Here is a 17,713-nt window from a genome sequence, read left to right on the forward strand (position 1 = left end):
TCAGTCCCCTTAAAAAACAAAATGCACATTCATTCAACCAAATGTGTAACTAGACACCCACACAGAGAACATGCACATACTTACACTTTGGTATGGCTGTCCAGAGGTGAGGATTATACGACTTTCTGCCCGCGCTAACTGTTAATAAGAGAGAGAGAGAGAGAGAGAGAGAGAGAGAGAGAGAGAGAGAGAGAGAGAGAGAGAGAGAGGGGGTGAGCGTGTACGGAAGCCACATTGTCTGGATAAGAGAAAGGTTTATTTACGTGCCTCAGTCCATGTCTTTGCTACTCCTACATACATTATCCATGACTGTAGTTTTCAGCTTGCAGCCACAATACACTAAAAACACCTTGCACAATGTACATGTTTCAACATGTGTAATTACAGTACGTGTGTTTTCTTTAAACTTAAACCACATATGCATGTGTGTGTGTGTGTGTGTGTTACCTCCGCTGCTACTTTGTGGTCATCAGTGTTCTCTAGCATCAGTACGTCCACACCCAGGCAGCGCAGGAACCTCCCCAGGCCCTGTAGCATGTTGTCACACACCACCCGGAGCTCGTGTGGTGCGATAGCGGTGGCCTGCCGTTCACCGTTGCCTCTCACGCACTCCTGAAGATCACCTGCAGGGCCATGCGAACTCTGACGAGCCTGTCAGTGAGACAAACTCCAAAATCAGCCTTTTTACATGTCGGTACTCTTTTGTAAGAGTGTATAAACAAACTCCAGTCATGGAGGGTCAAAGCACTGCAGTTTAGCATATTCCAGGGGTGTAATCTCAGACTTCACAACGATTCAATTTAATTACAATCAGGCCCAACGTCAGGGGTTCATTTAGTGGGCAATACAGCACCAGCTTGTCACCATGTTCCTATAGACCTACTATTCTGTACTTGTCTCTACAGTGGCGAGTGGTAAAAAACATCCGAAGTGAAACTAAACTTTGCATATGCCAATTAACACAGGAGGATTAGTTTCACTTTGTACAACAGACCCCAAAATGCAGCCAGTGCATTGTGTGAAGATATATTACACGCTTTTTCTCCCTTTAATGTTTAGCTCCTTTGGACAGATCTACAGTACATTTCTCTGGATCTGGAACATGATTGCATTTTTTGGTCAATTCCCACCCACTAGGTCTCCCCAAGTGCTACTAAGCTGGAAGGGTGAAGACTAGCACATGCCTTCTCCAAGACACGTAAATGCAGCCACATCTATGGATAGCTAGTTGTCATTTGACACCTTAATGTGCTTGTACTAGAATGCTAGCTACTCTGTTACACCTAAGTTGGCTAGCATCACAGAGACAGACAGAAGAGAAGGACGATCACCGACCCATTTATGCTGTCTTGGACTCTAGACCACGGAGGTCTGTGGCATCAGTGGGGATCCCCTGATGATAGGGCCAATGCTTAGATGGTTGCACCACTCAGGAGCCCTGATTTTGATTTCATTTGATTATTTTGGTCACAATCTTTTAATCACAGCATAAAATACGCAAATGTAACTGGAGGCCCTATTTAGATAGTAGTAGAATACAGATAATATAAAACAACCCTACAAGTTTTTATAGCATTTATTTTTACATTCGGAAACAACTTAAACACTTTTTTAGAGGGCTTACTTCATTTAACCCTTTGTTGCACAACATGGGTCAAAAGTGACCAGACTGAGTTTTTGTTTTCTATATCTTTGCAATAAGTTAATTTCATCATTCAGGATTCCATGAATTCCAGTTAACTTGTTCTTTACTATCAAATCCTTTTTTTTTAACTTACTTTTTTTCCATCACTACCCTTCTAATGGAAAAAATTAAAAAGTAACCCATATTCATTTCCTATGTTAATTCATGCATAGCTGAGTGTTTCTTTGCTATATCTTCTTAAATCAATTTATTTCCTCATTTAAGTTCAGTACAGTTCACTACTGCTACACTACAGTTCAATATCTGTGACTGTGACAAACACTTAAATGAATTTTAAATGATTTTTTTTTTTCCATTTATTAAATGAATTATTGTTTGGCTAAAACACTGCTAAAATAATTATTTTCACAAAATTAATATTATAATATATATATTTTAATCACACTTGCATACATGGGTTATTTTTGACCCAATTGTGTAAACTTGAAGTAGTAATACAAAAATAATTTTTGTTCATAAAGTAAAAAAAGAAGAATGAAAACAATGATTTGTAGTAACCAGAAACAAGATATTTAATGAACCCTTGGCATATTGAATGAGGAAATAAATTGATATAGCAAAGAAAAACTCAGAAAAGCATGAAATAACACAGGAAACGAATATGGGTCATTTTTGACCCATGTTGTGCAATAGAAGGGGTTTGCATAGCTTGTGCATCAAAGGGTTAATACTGTTATTATTGATTCTAACACTGTAAAATTAATGCAGTTGAAAGCATTATTACCCTTCTAGCAAATTACCTGCTCCAACATGCATCATAAATTTATTATCAAGTATGCTGAAGCAGAGAAAACACTGAACAGAGGAGCAAAGTGAAATTTGAGATCCCAGCTGTGAAGCACCTGATCCACTACAGTATTACAGTATAAGCCTGAAATGAAATTAGCCTTCCAATGAAAGTGAAATTTTATGTGACTGAACCTCTCCTTCTACATTTCTTCTGATTTAATACCCTTCTAAGCAGTGTTACTTGAATCCTGTAAACAGCATTGCTTCAGAGAGTGTTACTTTCAGCTTCTTGCACCCAAACCGCACACAACTTTAACAACATACACTTCAGTCACGTCTCCATTTTCTCAGCTCAAATCGCACCCTTCTCGCTCAAATCAGCTGCTTTTTATATGCTGTTTTATTACAGTAACCATGACAGCAGGGCAATTTTTGAGACTTCCAGCTTGTAAACTGCTACAGTAAAGTGCACTGTGTGTTCTGGTTTGGCTGGTTGACTGACTGACCTTTTGGCCTGTGAGTTTCTTGTTTTTGAGTTTCTTCTCCTGGTTGCTCTTGGCTGGCTGGCTGGTGGAGATTGAGCGAAGATCCTCCGGTAGCCCGAAGGCCTTTGGGTCCTTGGACAGCGCGAGGTAGACATCCAGCAGGCAGTACGCATCAGCAGCTGAAAAGAGACAGAAAAAAGAGAGGGGGAAAGAAAGGAAGAGAGAGAGTGACTTATATTTTTTTGTTATTTTTCACATTGTAAACACATTTGTAAAACATCATAAATGAATCAATAACAGAAGTGTAATTTTTCTGACATTCTCATAGATGTCCCTTGGTGTTGAAAAGCGCTAGGCACAAATACATAGTCATTCTATCTGATATCCAAAATGATCAGTGAACCTACACACCTTCTGAGTTTTTATATGTAATGTCAATGATGGTAAAACAGTGTTAAATCTGAAAAAAATAAGTTTTCCTTGGGGACTATTTTGCTGTACAACACCCTGCATGTACCTCTTCACCGTGAATGGATTAAAAAATACATAAAAAAAAAAAAAACACAGACCAAAATCTTCTAAAAACTATCGTAAAAACTATCGTAAAAACTTATTAGCCAGTTTATTCACAGTGTCTAGTTCCTGTCACCACCGCTGTGAACAATTCTGACTCAGTTTCTCTAGAACTGAGTATTTCATATCAAAGCACTCTGAATTACTTTGTTTACATTTTAACTATTAAATTATGCAGAAATTATGAAAAATTAGACATAAAATTTCATGATCAATGCACCCCCACTGTGAAGTACGACTTCTAGCTCACATTAATTTATCAGACTTATAATGACGCATCATTATAAGTTGGTTAATGCCTCGGGACAATGACCATCAGAGTAACAACTAGATTAACTAATCTATTTTCCTCAGATGTAGCAGTTCAACTAATCACTGGATTAGACTCCAGTTGGTTTCTGGTGAATTCTGAATTTAAAATCAGAGTGTGATTGTCAGCACGGGTGCAGCAAAGCGGAAGCTACTGATGCCTTGTCTTAGGAACTCATTCAATCACATGAACTCACCTGAACCAGGAAATTCATTTAAACCACAAGTATGATTGAACAATAACTCTTATCGCAAATAATTCCACAGTCAGCATTTCTCAAAGCGCTTAAGACATCCCCATCATTCCCAGCGATACCTATACTCTTAAAATGTCTGTAATTAACAATACAGTTCAGACAGAAACTTCTTACAACTTATATAACATGCATAAGTGGAGCTACACTGCTATAGACTGAATAGACGGATCTATGTAAATTAACTGGATTTCATGATATCACAAATACAATAAATTCAAAATGGGCTGTTTTTGCAGTTTAAGTTCAGTTTATGGACCATTCAGACTGTGAAGTGAAAGGTACACTTTAGAACTTTATCAGTGTTTCAAATTCAATTCAAAAAGGTCAGGAAATTATGGTTTTCCATGATGAGAGCTTAAAAATCTGTACATAGTGTCTGTGTAAAGTAAGATAAAGTGCATTGTCATAAACTGGACATACAGATGTGTTACAACAGCAACAATATGTTTATTGCTGTAAAATCTCTTATCTCTCACTCTCACACCAACACAAGACCTCAAGCTTATCAGTGTCTTTAACAGCACCACATACAGAGTGACAGGACAGGCAGAATTTCCTGGACATTGTGTCTGACCTGCATAGCGGAGCTGACCAGTGCGGAGCGGCCGCCGCTCCCAGTTGGACAACTGTTCCGTTTTGTCGAGCGGTTTCCCCAGCACTTGCTGCACCAACAGACTCAACCCTTTCTCTGTCGAGCCCTCGATCACCTCCACTGACCGAGAACTGCTGCCCCCACGCCAGCACCGCTGCAGCTAATTTAGAGGTGAGAGGTCAAAGATCATACGTGATCTAAGTTAAGAGAGTAACAGTGTTTGGTCAGCTAAGTTCAGGTCAGATCATGGAGGTCAGATCAAAACTAGAGGGTTTGCCCTCTGAATTTCTACAAAGTTCCCCAGTAAAACAACATGAAAGCAGGTCTGATAACAGGCAGCTTATGTCAGTTAGCACAGATCAGCTAATAACATATTAGCTAACACTTTTCTGCTGTGGTTTGCATGTATCCTATGTAAAATATGTAGAACATTCATTGCTGGTTAGCAGGCTGTTAAATGTGATGTTTATTTATATGGTTGTGTTGGAAGTACACAGTACTGCGCAAAAGTCAGGGAGCAGTTATTACATTTCCAGGCAAAACAAGTTATTCATTCTTCAGGATATATTTCTGAGGAGATTAGATACAAGATTATCTGCTTGCATAAGGAAGTAGAAAGTCAAAGGAGAAAAAGTTTAGAAAGCAAGAGTTTCCAGAATTGGAGTTCAAAATATTATTATAAAACTAAGGTATGGTTAAAGAATTTTCTTTACAGTTACAAATTAAAGAAAAACGGGACTCTAACAATCACGTAAGACTTGTCAGAACACAAAAACTGTCCCCATCAGATAAACAGCACTTAAAGAAAATCAAGCTGCTTCAGATCCAAAAAAATCCACAGTGTTAATGAATGTTCTTCTTTGACTACCGTACATTTAAATAAGTCTCTAAACTGAAAGCAAGTCTACTGAAAACAATTAAAAGTATAATAAAGGCAAAACGATAAACAAACTCAATACTTTGATATTATATTTAGGTGTTGAGACTTTTCTGTTAAATATATGTTTTCTGCTTTTTTCCTGATGCTGAAACATAAATAACTTAATGGCAGTTTTGACTTCAAATGAAATAAATAAAGGGTAATCTCTGACTTTTGCGTAGGACTATGCTTGTTTCAAATATGATAAGTGTTGCTACAAAACGAAAGCCAATACAACCCTTTAGTATTATGTCAAGACGGCCATGCTAACTGACTCTGACTACTTTGGATTCATTAGCCAGGTGAGCCTTTTTTTGGAATAAAGTGTTCTCCATAATTATGGAAACAAGCATGCTAACCAATTCCTGCTAGCATTTTTTCATTGTTAGCTATATTATTACTTCTAGGTAAAGTATGCCTTTGAAAGCAGGTGTGGCTGGTTGAGAAAGTAGCATGAATTACCTGTTGATGGACGTGGAGCAGGTCCAACATGCCTTTAACCTCCAGAGGCTCCTCCTTTAGCTCAGGCCATGTGGCCACCAGACTCCTAAAATCCCCAGACATCCCATAACCTGCAAACACACATATTAACACGCTGAAAAAGAAACATCCAGAATGATCGCAACCTGCAGTATGTCCACCATATGTTAATCCTCCCAGAACTTCATGTGTTGCAGAAACACTGGATCACAATAAAGCGATCAAGACTACATTTTCCCATAAAAGAGCGTGAGACAGTGTAGACGTTAACTTTCCCAAGAACCGAAATGTAAACCTAAACCCACCGCTAGAAGAGCACCTTCCCTTTAGGGGTAACATCAGAGCCTGGAGGTCTATCACTCACCCAGTTTGAGGACGTTCTTGTCAGTGAGTAGCATTCGGATGAATTGCACAGTCAGACTGTGATGGTTGAGGCTGTGAGCACACAGGTCCAACAAAAACACCTGCCCTTCCACCGCCAGCTGGATCAGAGCAACATGCTGCGTGGACACGGTGCCAAACCCCGCTCTCCACTCCATATCCACACCCACCACACAGCCTGGCTATGGAGTAGAGGGGCATTTTTTGTTAGGTCCAGCTAAATCTTCTTAAAATTAACCCTTACCCTCTTCTCACTCTATTACCCTGATGCAAACCATGACTGGAACCATAAGCATAATTCTGAATCTAACCTTAAACATAAACAAAGACACAGAAACAAATGATTAGGCTCTTTCATTTTTTAAAATAAAGGATGTTTAAAAAATATATCAATAAATGAGCATTCCTCTTTGATTGAACTCCATATAACCATGTATTTGACCCTAAACATGAACAAAACCACAGAAAATATTTTGGCTCTTTAGGTTTTAAATATAAAAGATGCAAAAACGTCAATAAAATGACATGAGCATATTCTTCAGTGGGAGTCAGCATAAAGAATAAAAGGGGAATTCAATCGATGAGATGTAAACAAATTCATTCAGAGTGGTTTGGTGTGAAATGGTTCACTGTAGAGAAATTCACTCATATTTCTTTGCAGTGGTCTGTGATAAGATGGGATATATACAATGCAAATATAGCCATTTTATTTGCTATCAAAAACCACCAGTGAACCTACATGTCGTCTGAACTTTTATGTACACATATTTCATCTCCAACCTAGTATCTGCGGCAAGCTCTTAGCAAAACGAGATATAGCCACAAGAGGAAAAGAAATTAGGTCAGTAGAACAGAGACCTGTTCCAGCCGAAGATTATACCTTTAACACAGTCTCCCTGCACAGCTGTAATTGGTCTAAAGTCTGCAGAAAGTGGATGTTCTCTCTGGCCAAAGGCAGCTGATAGTATTGCAGCTGGTGAGACTGAGAAGTGACCCAGGGCTCCAGTGGACAGCTCGTTTCATTCACTTCTCTGAAGGAGATAAGAGAAGAGGGTGTGTAGTGTAATAATGTGTGTACATGTGTGTATGAATGTGAGCAGTGTTTAAATGTGTGGAAGTGAATGAGAGGGCAAAAACATTCTTCACTTTTAATGTAAGTTAGTGTAAAGAGATTTTATTCTAAGCAATTTTGGAGCATTTCTATTGGTCCATTCATCATGAAATGTTCACATGATGTACAGGGCAGCTGCTGGGCTCAAATGATGTAGAAAAAAAGATACTTTTTTGTGGACAGCGAGAAAATGTGTATCAGGGCTGCACAATTACTTGTATTTTATCGTTATCGCATTATGAGTTACTGCAACAGACATACTGTTCAGGGCTGTTTTCAGGGAACAAATTACTTAACAAGAAATTAGATTGATGGGATTAGATTAGACTGATGCAAATGGAATAAGGATTAAATGAATCTGCAGGTTATACTACCATTACTGGAAAAAACAAAAGGGACAGAAAACGTCCTTTGCAGTATGTATGATTAGTGTCTGGTGTAAAATAACAATTGGTGTGAATGTGCATATATCCTGTTTCGAGAGTGTGTGTGTGTGTGTGTGTGTGTGAGACACTCACAACTGTTTGGCAGAGAGGCTCTGCATGGTGTCCCAAACCCCAGTCGGGAGTCTGTCTCTAGGTACATTGTAGCGCTTGGCCCACTGGGCAGCCACCCGTAGCTCAGAATAATGAACCAGCAGATCCACCAACAGAACCTGGAGCTCTACATTGCCCTCCACTGTGACCTGAGAGTGCCCATGCAAACACACACAAACAAATAAACAAATGAAATTGCAAGAAAACACTTACACTCCAAGTCCTATTCGATATATAGCTTTTGGCTGATAAAACCAGTTTCCAGCCTAATTATGCTGTCAGTTAATCTATTCCTGAAGTCCTAACCAATGGAAGAGTTAGTCTGAAAACATTCTGATTGGACAATTTTCCAATAGCAGTATGGTTTAACCCATATGCTTTTAACAAAAATTTAACAATATAATAAAAGTGTAACAATACTTGCAGACTTTCAATAGAAAATGTTAAAAAGTAAAAAAGTATTAGACTATTAATTAAAAAATTACATTTTTTCTGTGAAATCGTTAGGCCTTCTCTGGATGGCTAAAAAGCCCTGAGGGTTTGCCACTGAAAATTAATATTGGCAACAAAATTATTAGTAACAAAACTTTCACATGGTTCGGATCCAAACATACATGCATGCACAGTCTACCTGGACATGGTCCCTCCAGTTCTCCTCAGTCATGCTTTTCTGAAACAAAGACAGCAAACAGTGCTTAACACAAAAAAATAGCATAAGTAAGTTAAGGTATGTGATAGAGAAACAGGACTACACACGATACAAAAGATAAAAAATGACTTATGTTTGCATTGATAAGAAATCCTTTAACATATATAAGCAAATAATTATGCAGACTACGGGTGATATGCTGTCATGTGCGCTTATGCTTCCAACTTGAGCTGTATTAACCAATAACTCAATACACAGGCACTTATCAGTGTAATCAGCTAATAAAACTCTAGGTTTTAAGAGGTATTAACCTATTGCTCATTCCACAGGCATTCATCAGTATTAATTAGCTATTAAACTCATTTATGATTCACCAAAAGGGACACACTGACCAAAATTAAAAATGTAACCATTGCAAGAGCTGTTGTAAACATACCTACTTGCCTCTTAAAGCAGTGCATCTGTAGTCTCTAAAGAGAGATTTCCTGTTTAAAGACTAAGAATACCTCCTTCTGCTGATGTATCTTGAAGGTGTACATAACTTCTGAAAGACTACAAGTACTTCATGGTAGATATTTGAGGATGGGCTGTTTGCTTTTTTATTGTTTTTGCTAGCTGACACATTCTTTAACTTTAATTTTTTTCCTGAAGTTCAATGCCTAATTGAGTGTTATATCACTAATGCTAGCTAGAGGTATTTATGTAACGCATTCTGGGTAATGTAGCAAGAGACCATTGTTGGACAAAAAATACAAAAATGAAACAAAATTGAGAATTCTGTCAAACCAATGAGGCTGAGGGGTGCAATACTACAGTATACACTGCAGTATCCGACATAACAAATAACATATTAAATTCTAATTTTTGTCCAGAATGACCCTAAAAGTATGAAAGAACAATGTTCTCTGCTTACCTCTCGGAATCTCTTATACATGAGAAACTTCAGTGAGTCTTGCTTCCTCTTGTGGACCGAGTTCACACACAAGCCTGCAGTGAGAAAAAAATGAAACACAAGGTTCAGAGACTGTGTATACAGTATTGTACAAAGGTCAGACACCACCCTACATTTATTTAATTTGCAGTCAAAACAGTCATTAAGTACAATTTATTCATTTTTAGGAGTTATTTCTGATGAGATTAGATATAATATAACCCACTTGCTTAAGTAAAGAGAAAGTCAAGGGAAAATAACTGAAGTTGACTATGCCTCTAAAAGGTCAGGGCCCACCGGCAGGCCTAGAGTTTTATTACACACTTCTATAAACTGAGAATAGCTCAACTAGTTTTACACTGAAGCCCCTGTAGTTACTGATACTAAACCTTAGTATGTAATGAGTCTGGAATGATAAGGGGTTAAAGATATAGAGAAACCTAAGAACCTTAGACTCCTAACAACCATGCAAGACCTGGTAGACCATCAGAACTGGCACTATCAGATAAACAGCACTTAAAGCTTTCATCTTTGAGAGAGAGGAGAAAATCAAGCCACTTCAGATCTGAAAAAATCCACAGGTGTTTCTGTCCATCCTTCCACTGAGAGAAGACAACCTAATAACGTGAGTCTGAAAGAATGTGTAGCTGTCAAGAAGCTCTAACTTAGAAAAGGAAAGAGACAAAAAAGAATCAAACAAAGCAGCTGCTGGTGTTCTCAGAACAATGAACCAGAACAATGAGTCCAGCCTCAACATCACTGTATGTGCTTGGGATTATTTGAATCATGAGAAGCAGAAAATGCAACCAACTTCTAAGACTGAATTTGAGGTGTGGAAAAATATCCCTGCAGATTTCTTTGAAAAACTGAAAGTGAGTCTCCTGAAAAGAATGGAAGCTGTAATAAAGGAAAAGTGTGGACACATTAAATATCACATATGAAAAGATTATATATATATATATATATATATATATATATATATATATATATATATATATATATATATATGTATAGTTGTTGAGGATTCTGTGTAATTTTATGTTAAATATATGTTTTCCGCTTTTTCCTGACACTGAAAAATGAATGACTTGCACTTATTGACCGCTTTGACTGAAAATTAAATAAATGATGGTCAGTCTCTGACTTTTGCACAGTTGTGTACATCACAGACAGCCTGTATGTACGTATGCAGCAGGCTAACATTAAAGAACACATGGAGGTACATATATGCAGTCATACACATGAATGACAAGCAAGTACTCGCACATACACACTCATATACAAACACACTTGGATCAATGTTGAACTTCTCCATGAGTCGGAAGACGTGTCTGCTAACCAGCTTGGGCTGGATCTGGTCTGCCTGGTGCTTGGAGAGGGACAGGACAGGATACTGCCTGCAAAAAAAAAACAAAACACGTATATATTTACTCCACAAACATCGCATGGCAAACCAAAACTCTAACCTGACATAACGATTAAACGTGTGAAAATGTTGAAAGATTGTATTAAATCAAGACCAGTTATCTTTAAACACCACTAGCAAAAACTGCCAAACTCAAGCTGACATCCATTACTATAATACATTTGAAAATACGAATCATTTTAGTCATTTTTGTCATTTTATTTGATTATAATTTAAATAATGTAGACGGAAAATTATGAAATTTGACATCAAAAGGTACTTGTAGATGTTTTATTAATATTTAAAAGTTGGGGAAAAAAAGTAATCAGTACTGTACAGTAATAACCCATTTATAGCAATTTGGTATATTTACTGCCTTAAGATTTGAGCACCATTTTTCAAATACAAGGCGCTGTGGATCTTAACGCAATGGTATACGGCAGTTTTCTTGCAGTTTAGTTCCAACTTGCATCTAACATGCTGCCCTGCACTGATCAGCCAAAACATTTTGACCACCTGCCTAATATGGTGTTGGCCCCCCGTTTGCCACCAAGACACCTCCGATTTGCCAAGGCATGCACTCCACAAGACCTCTGAAGGTGCCCTGTGGTATCTGGCACAAAGACATTAGCATCAGATCCTTTAAGTCCTGCAAGTTGAAAGGTGGAGTCGCCGAGGATCGGACTTCTTGATCCAGCATGTCCCACAGATGCTCGATCAAACTGAATTTGGAGGCCAGGACGGAATAGCCTTCATTGCCCATGTGCATCGATGTGTCTTGGGTGCAAAACACCCTGTCGCCTTTTCAGGTTTTGGTGTTTGGTAGGTACTCCCCACTGCTGACCTGGAGCACCCCACAAGCCTTGCTGCTTCAGAGGTGCTCTGGCCTAGTCATCTGACCATAACAATTTCCTCTTGTGAAAGTCGGTCAGGTCTTCATGTCTGCCTATTTCTCCCACATCCAACACACTGACTACAAGAGACTGTTTACCGCCTAATATGTTCCAGACATGCACCGTTGTTACAGGATAATCAACGATCAACATTGATTCACCAACTATTCTTAAGAAGAATATGTTTTCACAAAGATTCTGACATTCAACAATGTTTCCTTATTGGTGATTTGTTCTTAGGTAAGAATGATTCTGCAATTTAAGTACACATCATGAATCTGATGTAGACTTTTTCTTAGGACTTTTCTCAAGAACACATTTAAAAACAAATGTAGGAAGATATTGGTGAATGAGTCTTAATATTATTCACTATCTGTAAGTGGTCATAATGTTTGGCAGGATACATACAGCATGCATCATTCTGGAAGTAGATATGATTTTTCAACAGCTTTCTACTAACTACTAAACCTGTGAAGATGCACAGTACCAGCATCATTAGACAGTTTGTATAAGTGCAACAAAACTGATTTTATATTACTGAAAACAGTGATTCACTGTAACATCACTGCTGTCCAAAGAAAAACAGGTATCTCCAAAATGGCGAGTTTACAGGAGAGGGCAACATGTTCTTTACTTTCAATTTAAATGAATATAAAGAGATTTTACTCCAATCAAGTTTGAAGCTTTTCTATTCATCGAATCATCATGAAATTTTCACACAACGTACAGGACAGCTGCTGAGCTCAAATTTAACAGAAAACTAAAAATCACTGAAAGTGGAAAGTGGAGTTTTTTTTGAACAGCAATGGTATGTAGTACATAAAAGTGTCACCTCCGCAGTTCCTCCAGGTTGAAGTCTGGGTTGCACCACGAGTCCAGCAGCCTGACCAGCTGCTTCTGCAGCTCAGGGTGATCACGCACATATGACTCGGCTAGCGGCAGCTTGTCCAGGAGAATGAGAGGTACACATATCTGTCAAGGGATAGAGAAAGAGAGAGAGAAAATGAGGATGAAGTGGGGAAAATCTTGTGCAGAACTGGGAGTAGAATAGTTATAATTGTCTTTTTAATCGGTTTACTGACCTGCTCCATGTCAAGCTCTTTCTGAAGTTCTACTTTCATGCTAAATAAAGCTGCCTGCCAGGAAAACAAATAGAGTATTGTATCAGTCAAGGAAAAATATGATGCATGCTTCTGGTGCACGGTTGTAGTAAAATTTGTAGGCATAATTTAAGCCAGGTCTAGCTCATACAAGTCAAAGCTGACAAAGGTCACCTTTGTATCTTCTGCCACAGGTCATGTTGTTTCGTAGTCTACAATAAAGCAAGCTGTTTTAAACTTACTAACTAAATTTATTTGAATGACGTTTAATAAACAAAAGCTGAAGTGGAGTTACAAGTTTTTCTAATCTACTCATTCATGTATAAACTGTGTGTATGTACCTCTCTGTAACCGCCAATGTTCTGAAGGTAGGTCACATGCTCCAGCAGGTGGCTGGTCTCCAGGATGCCCAGCTCATAGATGTCCAACAGGGGGTCCATGTAGCCGGGCTGGGAGGCTGTTATGAGGCTCAGTGCGCTGAGCTGCAGCCTCAGTTTCTCCTCCTCCGTCAGCCCCTTCAGACTCACCCGAGGGTGGCTGCACCTCCAGCGCACAAACTCATTGAGGATGAACTGGCCCAGGGTGGAGGACTTGCCCTTCTGAATGCCTGGGCAGTTCTCCAGCATGGTCAGCAGCCCAACTAAGGGGTCCTGCAGCTGAGAGAACCCAGACACAGCCTGCAGTCTGAGCTAAAAGGAGAAAAGAGTAAATTGTGTTTAAATAGGGCTCTCAATCACAGTGGTACAGGGACACAGCTCTGCACAGCTTAAAGTAACGGTTTGACTAAAGGAAAAAAAAAAAAAACAAACACATGCCTACTTAGATAAAAATTTAAAAATTAGCTACTACATTGGCCTTGTAGCTCAATAAAAACAAAACAAAGAACCAAACTCTGAAGACCAAACATGTCTTGGCTGATCAGCTAACTTTAGGGTAAGGATATTGCTATGTAAATTTACTTTTTGGTTGACTTCTCACTTTAAAGGGGGATTACAACATTTTTTTCTGCATTAATAAATTATTAAGATGTAAACAACGTCATGAAGAGCGGTGTGATACTGGGTGTTTCATTCTAGAGAAACTTTTCTTGAATTATGTTCAAGAACTGTTCACAGTGGTGGTGATAGGAAACAGACTTCTGAAATGTTTAATGCATTTAAAAGCTCCATCACCAGAATGTTATTACATTCAATATGTATGAACACGCTGCCTGATGCCTGAGACACTGTTTCACAGCAGTTTTGACATAAGGTCTTGGCCTATAACAATTTTTGGTAGAGGAGTAAATAAGACATTGTAAACTTTCCACTTTTTACCATCATCAACGTTACATAAAAAATTTAAAAGACACTTGTAAGTTCACTGGTGGTTTTGGATAGTGAATAAAATGGCTATACTGGCGTTGTAAATATTACAACTCCTGGTTCCTATCAGCACCAGTGTAAAGAAATCTGAGTTGGTAAATTTCTCTACAACAAACTATTTTACATCAAAACAATCCAATTGACATCTCAGCTATCGATTTATGCAGAAATTTTGAAAAAATCAGTGGAATTCCCCTTTCATACTTTTCCCCTGGGGAAACTCATGCTGCAAGTCTATAAAGCTGAAACTGAGGTAATGGGGAAAAGGCTTAAGTAGGTCCTATAGATCCTTAAGCCCACTGATTAGAATATCACCAGCACAGTGAGAATTCACTTTGAATAGATAACTACAACATCCTATAATCATAACGGCACATCAGAAGAAAACATGTACATTCATGTAGATTCAGATGTTCCTCCACCCCACTACGCTGTATTTGGCTCTCTAACATCTAGGCCCCACCTGCATTCCTGGGAACTAACATCAGATAAGCCTGCTCTTTGAGGGCAGACCTGGAATGTTATTGACATTCAGCACACCTAACAATCTCCCTCTGCACTGACTTTTGAAGTTGAATCATATGCCTAAGCATGGGCGATATGGCAAAAATATGACATACTTGAAGGCATTTTCATGATACATGATTGAAGGGGGAAAATGATATTTTGGTGTCAGACAAATTTCACCAGCGTTTTCCATTGAAAGAAAAGTGTAATCTAGGCTGCAGCCCAGGTAGGCTGCGTTTGTTGGCCACAACATCACCGAAGGCTGTTCCAAAGTGAAGGATCTTTTGTATACAGTCTAGAAATGCAGCCTATGTTTGGAGTGACTTCGAAGACACAACAGGTGTATCCTTCCAGGCTTTCGGTTACCCACAGTTCTCAGTGCACGAACAACACGAAGGACGCACCACAAAAATGACGGAAAACGAAGCTGTTGGAGCAGAGCTTGTTTTAATTGTTTTAAAATGTAAGTTGTTCACGTACTTGAATTCATCTTTGTTACCTCATAAAGTGTAAAATGATTAATTAATCAAAGCATTCATCCCTATATCATATATCGTCCATATATTGTATTTATTTGGAAGTATTTGTATACATGTAGTTTATCATACTACATAAGAACATCTTCATTTCTGTGAAGAAATGAAAAAGCAACAAACACAATATAACAGGCTCCGTTTTCTTCATAGGACAGGTGCTAGCTGCAGCCTAGGCTTTGGAACACAACTACAAAATATGATTGGGTCTGTTTTTGTGTGTTATGTTGAGCAAATACAGGTAAATAAAAGAAAGCAGAAAAAGTATGTACTGAGACACACCATGGGTCATTGTTCTTGTTCTTTCCATTGACGTCCACTTATGACATCTGTGCGGTTTTATGCCTCAATAATGGTCATAATTCATTTTTACATGATTATTTTAAAACCTATCTGCATCTCTCACAACTAAACAGGCTGTTTTTGTTACTGTGCCTTTAAGACTGATACATGTAAATTACCTGTTTTGATTGGCTGTCTTGTATTGTGCCTCATTCAAAAAGCACTCAGAGCTAAAACATTCCTTAGCACTTCAATATAAATGGCCAGGCTACACTGATGGAGACTGAACAGATGTAAATGTGTTGGTTCTTGTGACATCAAAGAAGCAAATTCAAAACAGCCTGTTTTTTGCAGCATGGTTTCCGTATGTGGATTGTTTGGACTGGGTAGTGAATGGCTTGTTTTGAAATCTTGACAATGCTCACATATTATAGAGGGAAATTTTAGTACAAAAAAAGAAACTTAATTGCAATTATTTATATAGCAATGAATCGTCAGTTGCAGTTTTATAACCGTGACAGGCCTAATAGGCTGACGCCAAATCTACTTGTTACTATGCAGGTTATGCAGTTACTGTACACTGGTGGTTGTTGTTGTTTACAGCCTCACAATATTTGGTCTAAATCTGTTCTTTTTCACCTGATTTTTGCAGGTGTACAATGCTCTAAGCACTGAGATTCACTCAGAAAGGTCTATAATGATACAATTTATTGCAATAATGATAAAATGTTGTCATCCTGCCCACCTCAACACTTTAATATATACGCTTTCCTTCTTTCCCACAACAGGTAGTCTATGAAACATGCTCTCAGACAGCACTCTTTTTGTCCTGTTCTGCAAGCTGCTCTTAAGGGAGAATGGAGTTACAGCAGTGTCTTACCGCCTCCAGCTCCTTCCTGCTCCACAGGTCAAAAAGCTGCCCTTGCAGGGCTGCCGGGTCAACACCTGGGGATACACACACAATATATAGTCATACACACTGTCCTCTTACCCCCCACCTGTCACCAAACATACAGACATCCTTCACCGTCCTCAAGCCCTTTCCTGCTTTCTTTCCGCTCTTAATTATCATTACACTTTTCCTTCCTATTCATACTTTTCCTGTTTATTGTTCAACAGTATAGAGGTGAGAGGAGCTGCATGCACATTGTAATGCATGTCATACTGAACTACCAAATATGGTGCTGTACTACAAAATACATAAATAAACACATTTTTCTAAATTAATGGTTTCAAAACATGACATCTTTTTACTAACAAGGTGGTTTAAAATGAAGCAATAAGCCAACGGTTTCGAAAGTGGTCCTGAGGGCCCCTCAGATGATCCACTCTTTTTCTTCATATCTGAGTTGGTGGGCTGGAGCAAAAAATGTGGACGGTCATGACCTGGTTGGGAACCACGTCAATTAGTCACAAGAAGCTGCGCGTTACAGTGATTTTACTATGGCTTGGTGCTGTGATGCACAATATAAAGCTGCAACTAAGTACAACACAATAATTATTAATAGTAATTAACAGTGATGTCACAGTTGATGGAATTTGCTTGTGCGCTGTTGCTCTGATTTTGCACCTGTAGTCCTTTCCAAGTATGCAGGAAGTTGTTTTAAGCTGGGGGTGCTGAAATTTTAAGCTGCACATACGTGATGTAAAAAGTGACATCATGCAAATTGATTTGCTTTTTTCCATTTATCTTAGAATTCTATAATGTGGCAAAAGACGATGATATACACGTATAACTGACACATCCATCCTGCTCACCATGATCTTTCGTTCTAGATGAACTTGCAAATGAGTGGTGACAAATCAGGTTGTTGATATGCGGTGCAGTAACTGTGTCAGAACCATAGTCACACACTGAGCATGCAATATAGAGTACTAATTTTTAAAAAAAAAGAACATTATGCCAGATTATTTTTTAAGTCTACAAACAAAACTGGCCTACAGCTCTGCGTACACTTTCCCTATTCACTCC

General features: G+C 38.5%; 1 protein-coding gene across 3 annotated transcripts in view; it reads right to left on the minus strand.

Annotated features, from left to right (window-relative positions):
- The window catches only part of exd3 (exonuclease 3'-5' domain containing 3), a 68,638-nt gene that overhangs the window by 37,364 nt on the left and 13,561 nt on the right, over positions 1-17,713 (minus strand). For all 3 annotated transcript variants that reach the window (XM_036594406.1, XM_036594407.1, XM_036594405.1), the window contains exons 3-17: positions 16,622-16,686; positions 13,397-13,744; positions 13,038-13,091; positions 12,788-12,927; positions 10,948-11,054; positions 9,640-9,713; positions 8,709-8,747; positions 8,060-8,226; positions 7,311-7,461; positions 6,414-6,612; positions 6,032-6,141; positions 4,633-4,810; positions 2,941-3,098; positions 448-651; positions 85-138 (exon numbers count right to left, since the gene is read on the minus strand). In XM_036594406.1, coding sequence (XP_036450299.1) covers positions 85-138; positions 448-651; positions 2,941-3,098; positions 4,633-4,810; positions 6,032-6,141; positions 6,414-6,612; positions 7,311-7,461; positions 8,060-8,226; positions 8,709-8,747; positions 9,640-9,713; positions 10,948-11,054; positions 12,788-12,927; positions 13,038-13,091; positions 13,397-13,744; positions 16,622-16,686 — 2,048 coding nt within the window. The remainder of the gene's footprint in view (positions 1-84; positions 139-447; positions 652-2,940; positions 3,099-4,632; positions 4,811-6,031; positions 6,142-6,413; positions 6,613-7,310; positions 7,462-8,059; positions 8,227-8,708; positions 8,748-9,639; positions 9,714-10,947; positions 11,055-12,787; positions 12,928-13,037; positions 13,092-13,396; positions 13,745-16,621; positions 16,687-17,713) is intronic.

This window comes from Colossoma macropomum, unplaced genomic scaffold (genome assembly GCF_904425465.1).
Source record: "Colossoma macropomum unplaced genomic scaffold, Colossoma_macropomum, whole genome shotgun sequence".
Classification (NCBI taxonomy): Eukaryota; Metazoa; Chordata; class Actinopteri; order Characiformes; family Serrasalmidae; genus Colossoma; species Colossoma macropomum.